At 38.5% G+C, this 5,994-nt stretch overlaps 1 protein-coding gene across 1 annotated transcript; it reads right to left on the bottom strand.

Annotated features, from left to right (window-relative positions):
• Positions 1-241: 241 nt before the first annotated feature.
• FOXD3 (forkhead box D3) lies at positions 242-2,028 on the bottom strand. The gene has a single exon (XM_053469438.1). It carries the CDS (start codon positions 1,787-1,789, stop codon positions 680-682), a length of 1,110 nt encoding a protein of 369 aa, XP_053325413.1. The 5' UTR covers positions 1,790-2,028; the 3' UTR covers positions 242-679.
• Between the last annotated feature and the right edge of the window lie 3,966 nt (positions 2,029-5,994).

Genomic DNA, 5,994 nt, shown 5'->3' with positions numbered 1-5,994 from the left:
AACAAAGTTGTGTATTTTAAAAACAGATTTCCGACAATTCAAAAATATTCATCTTTCTAGGTGACATTAAAAACGAATAAAAAATATCTGGAAAAAATGCAATGTTTCTTATATATATATTTGATATTTTTCTCAAAACAAACCAAACCGATTAATATTCGGAAAAAAATATTTTTTTTCATGTACAACATAATTAAATATATAATATACTTTCAAAAAACGAAAGATCCGAAAACAGATAATTTTAAAAAATTTATTTACAAAAATGTATACAGCACGAGGAATTAACATTTAGAATACATATATATCCATTCATATATAAACAGACTTTTTAATAGAATGACTGCATTTTTTTTCTTTTTCTTGAAAAATGTACTATTTAAAATTACCTTTTCCTTTTTGTACATTAGTCATAAAGAGAGTGAACCTTCAAAAAAAAAGGCTCAGTGCTCTGTTCTACAATTTTCTTAAAAAAATAAAAAGCCAGAAAGTAAAATTGATCATATTTTTTGTCAAATACAAATATGTACAAACAGTCGTGTTATATTTTTTGTGATTTTTTTTACCTGTACAGAAAGCATTCCAGTTTTGTACAGTTTTATAATAAATTTCAGAGTCCTTCAGTTCTGTTGTGGGGTTATAGGGGGGGGGGGATTAGGTGAGTCCGTGTTCTCCCAGATCATTGTGCTGGCCATTTGGCTACTGTGGCAGCTGTAGGTAAAAATTGTCCTGATATAAGGTTTGTGGGTACACTTAGGATTGGGGTGATGGCTGCTGCACTCCTGGAGAGGGACAGGGGTTGGTGGCTCATCAGAGCTGATTGCACTGTCACTGGGGGCCTCAGGAAAGTCTGGGCCCCTGTAGAGGAGGCAGCTGATACCCCAATAATGTTCTCTATGCTGAATGAGGGTCTGCTGCTTGGTTCAGACTTGATGATGGAGGCTGCTGTGCTCAGACTATTTAGTTGCAATTGGAGGCTAGGGCTGAGCTGGGAGCTGAAGGCTTTTCTGCTGAGTTCACTGGAAGGCAAAAGGGGGACAGCTGGTGGCAGCATGGGCCCCACCGGTGGGATATAGGGGTACTGCAAAGCAGCATGGTGATGGTAAGCCGCGGGGTGAAGCCCATAGGGGCGTCCATAGGGGCTGGCCAGGCTGTAAGCCCCAAAACTCTGCATCATGAGTGCAGTCTGTTCCCTCAGGTTGTCCGGTTGGTGCCTTTTAAACCTTTTCCTCCTCCTTAGGAAGCTCCCGTTGTCAAACATATCTTCGGACTGTGGGTCCAGGGTCCAGTAGTTACCCTTGCCAGGGTTGCCTGGTTCCCTGGGGATCTTCACAAAGCAGTCATTGAGGGAGAGGTTGTGTCTGATGGAGTTCTGCCAGGCGGGGAACTTCTCCCTGTAGTAGGGGAAGCGATTGCTGATGAATTCACAGATGCCACTCAGGGTGAGCTTCTTCTGGGGGCTCTGCAGGATGGCCATGGTGATCAGGGCGATGTAGGAGTAGGGGGGCTTCACCAGGCTGCTTTTGGGCTTGTGGATTGCCCCTGCGTTGCTGCCCTCCTGGAGGTCTCCTTTGCCCTCTGTCTCGTTGGCACTGTCTGAAGGACTCCTAGAAAGCTCCTTCCCCACAACCAGATCCTCAACCTCATCCATGTTCTCTTGGTGGCTTTCGCAGTCACTGTCCTTCTCCAGCGGTTCATCTTCTCCCACCACATCAATGTCCACATCTTCAGCGCTTAGGACAGTGTGGCCGGACATGGTGCTGGCACAGCTACTGCCAGAAAGGGTCATCACAGCTGTGGGCTAGGCTGTCCAAGGAGGCTGAATGTTGAACCGGGTCAAAAATGGACTAAAAAAAATGCAAATAAACCTTCTTCTGGAAACAGAGTATCCTCCTGGTCTGTGCACTTGGGAAATCCAGGACCCTCAACTTTGCAGAAAAGTCCACCCTGGATTGAAAATCCTTTGCATTTAAACTGGTGATCTCCTGCTTGCTTCACGCACTGTCCCCCCTCCCTTCAGGGTTTTTGTGGGGTTTGTTTTGGGGAGGTGTGTGTGTCCAAGGTGCCCAGTGGCTGGCAAAGAGGGTTAGCAAGAGCCACTTTTAAAGTCCTCCTTTCAAAGACTGTCTGATAGATTACTTTCCAGTTAAAGATATACTAGCAGGGGCGTCATGTGACTTTGTGATGTCAGGCCACCCTCTGCCTCCCCCTCCACCCCTCCACCCCCTCCTCCTTTTCCTACCCCTTGCCTCTCTTGCTAAACCATGCAGTCCTCAAGTTGTTTCATGAAATTGTCAACAAAGAGACAACACAAGCAGTGTACCTACCTATCATCAGAGGCAAGTATCAGGCTGGCTTCCCACTGGCAGAAGGGCTGGCAAACCTAGGGCTTCCAGACACTATTATCCTGTCTGTGCTTGCAGTCACACAGCCTCCCTATTGCCTGAGACACATCAGGGGCTGTGTGCCACTATGCATTGTGTGGATTTTATTGTGTGGGGTGTAAGAACCCCTTAGAATGACAGCAGCAGACAATAACAATCACCCCAACCACACACACACCAGCACCAAACCCCAGTGATGGGCTGGTGTGATGGATCCAAATCCTCAAGAGGTTCTGAATTTACCATCAGTGATACAATGTTACCTACAGAATGTTCTGCTGGGAACACACAATGTCACCCAGTTTCTGCCTCTGCCGGGGGTGGGGGGATCTAGATCAATCAGAAAAAAAAATAAAGAAGCTATTGGTAAATCTATTAAATTGGTGCTGTGAGAAATAAAAGAAATTTACAAAAAAGGGGGAATTTTAAATCAGAAGCCATTTACTTAGCTGTGCAGAGGTGTAAAAGACTCAATGATTGCAGCCTTTTGCATGTGAAAGCCTAGGAAATGAGACTGTGAGCTGAGCTGGTTCTGGGTTATTTGGGGAGGAAAACAGGTTTTTTTTCCCTTCTGTTTTTGCTCCAAAATCTCCATTTCTTTTTCTTCCACAAATCGGAAATGGAGCTTTAACTGAGTAATTGTTCTGCTGTCTTTTGTTGAACCCCAACCTATTACCCTTAAGAAAACATTGAGCGCAGGGCTTTTAAATGGAGGGTATTTACAGAACTAATACACATTTCGTTACATTGTTTCTCATGCTGTTAACCTGTGTTGAGACACATATATATATATATATGACATTTATGATTCATTTTATTTCGTTATTATTATTTAATTAATTTTGTTACATCATTTATTTTATAACTCTTTTTTTTAGTTATTTTATTATATTTTTTTTATTTTTATGTATATATTTGTAATTTATTTATTATTATTTTTTTATGTCTTTTTCTCCTCCCAATGGATTCTGCCTGCTCTATTTTCCTTAGTTTTGTATTAATTAAAATATCCATAATTGACAAATGGATCGATTTTTTCGTTTCTAGCTCTCTATTAGCACCCCACACTGGAGTGCCAATGAGTTTTACGATGTGGTGGGGAAACTCTTTAAATAACCCACTAACCCTGACAAGGTTTATTCCGTTCAAACAAACCCTATAGTGTGAAGTGGCAGAGCCTGCGGTGCAAGGGAGAGCTCCATACAAGACGGAAGGAGCAAGGTGCTGATGGCTTCAAAGGGGTGAGATGCAAGGCAAAAATACTAGGTGAGACATAACAGATTAACGAAATGTTAGTGTTTTTTTTTTAAAACCGTAATTTGTATTTTTTTATGTATTTTTTATATTTTGTATATTTTTTCTTTTTTTTTATTATTTTTTTTTTTTATTTTCTGCCACCTTGCAAGATCTATACCAAAAAAAAAATAAAAAAAAATAAAGCGCTTTATATATTATATAGCAGATTTTTGACCTTTTTATTGGCTAGATCCCAAGTACTTATTTATCAATGTAACACTGATATAATCTGTTATTTTTTCTCAATTTAAGATTGTGCCCTCTGAGATTAATTGTGTTTGCGCTCAAAACAAAAGTGTTGCATAAAGCGATCGATATATTGTTTTCACCTGTTTACTCAATCAATATGAAAAATATTTGCATTCTAAAAATCCTGAAGCATACAGAATATCTGGATGTATAGAAAATCGAAGCTTTGAATTTTAGTTTGTAGAATTGCAAAGAATGGACTTAACTCTGCAATAACTTTCCCCCCCACCCATTTTTTAATTAAATTAAATTTGATTACCTCGCTGATTTCCTTTTATTTTAATACTTGTCATTTTTTTCCTACATTTTTAGGGAATTGTCCTAATTTTTGTTTTGACATCTGGACTACAGACCTCATGAAGGGAAACAGGAGCAACTTTGAAGACCTGCGACAGTTATTGGGGGGGTCTCTCTCTGTTTTTATGTTGAGGGGAGCTAGTTCCCGTTAATGGGATCTGAAAAGACCAACCAGGATTCGTTTGTTGCTGCTTTTGTGAACACAATATAAGTCAAATTAATTGATTCATACCATTAATTATGGTGCTTAGTGTGAAAAGAAACGTTTCAAGTCGATTAGCCCTGCATTGTGCTAATCTCATGTTCAATCAATGTCGCCATCTGATATAATGGAAGTGCAAGAAGGGGGTAAGAGACCATACACCACTCCAAAATCTACAATTATTTGCTTAAGGCTCATCTCCTACATGAACAAAAATTAAAAAAATATGGAAACTGCACTTTTGGTCTAAATTATATATTTTTTACAGAATTATATATTTTTGTTCTTTTTTTTGCTCATTATTTGTAAATAACTGTATTGTTTACATGCATTGTTCTATAGCCTGATATTGCTAGAAGTCTTCCACGTGTGAGAGTGGGTTCTGTGTGCATCTGACATTGGAGTAAATCCACTTTGATCCTAATTGCTGTTTGCTATTAAACCCCAAATCTTCAATCACAAGTGCCCAGCTTAACCAGGAGAAACCCTTTTACAATAATGACAGTCACTGATAGAATTGATACATATGTTTCATTTTTTTATATCTTATTTCAACCAAATTTGAACATGATGCAAATTTATTCTACACTATGTGTTTCATTCAGTACATTCAGGATTGTTTTTTTTCATATATTCTTTACTAATAAAGCCTCCTTAAATCAGTTGTTACTGTACTATGATATATTACAAAATATTAACATAAGAGAAATAATAGAATAAATAAAACATAGAGCAAAAAATAATAATATGTAATTCTTTTATAATTGTAGATCACACAGCACAAATATTATCAGATCCAGACTGGTGCAGGGCAATTTGGTCCTCTGACTAATGAGATTTAAGAAAAAAGGAGAATCAAAGATGTCCTCTTTTATCTTTTGTAAGCTTATTATTTTCCCTAATGAGTTATCTCAATCAGTGACTGCCTGTGAATGGACTTTAAGTAACAGTTTATACAATTGACAGGCAAAGGTGCAATAGCAGCAGTCACAAAAGGGACCCATTTATTCAGGTTAATCCTCTTTTTTCCCTTCTCCATCATTTTTCATTATTTTCATTTTTATTCACTGCTATGGTGATTTAATCCCTGATCTGACCTGGTTGCGAAAGAGTCAACATCCATATCAGCCACCCCTTAATTTTATATATATATTCATCAAATTTTGGCTCTCATTCATAAATGAATAAGATATTATGGAACGTTACTTAATTGGAATTAATAATATAATAATAATATTCATAAAAAAACAATGTTATATTTTAACCCTTGGTGGCTTAGAAGGATGAGGCATTCTGTTGTGGTTTTTTTTTGGAGGGGGGGTAAGGGGAGCTTTTATTACCCCCCTCTTTCTTTAATATGCTATTATTTGCTGAATAATATTACCTGTTCTGCACAGGGTAAGTTTTTAGAATCCAGATCATTAGCTAAGAAGGCAGGGGAAATGGAAGCCACCTTTCCAAAAAAGCTCTTTTTGGATTTATTTGTCCTGGAAATGTCTAAACACCCATTCTGTGAAAGGCAACACGTTTAATTAACGATAAGAGAGCAGTTAGGGGCTGAAAGCT

Source organism: Spea bombifrons, chromosome 6 (assembly GCF_027358695.1).
Source record: "Spea bombifrons isolate aSpeBom1 chromosome 6, aSpeBom1.2.pri, whole genome shotgun sequence".
NCBI classification, from domain to species: Eukaryota; Metazoa; Chordata; class Amphibia; order Anura; family Pelobatidae; genus Spea; species Spea bombifrons.
The sequence above is the reverse complement of the archived record's forward strand: the minus strand, read 5'-3'. Positions and strand labels throughout refer to the sequence as shown.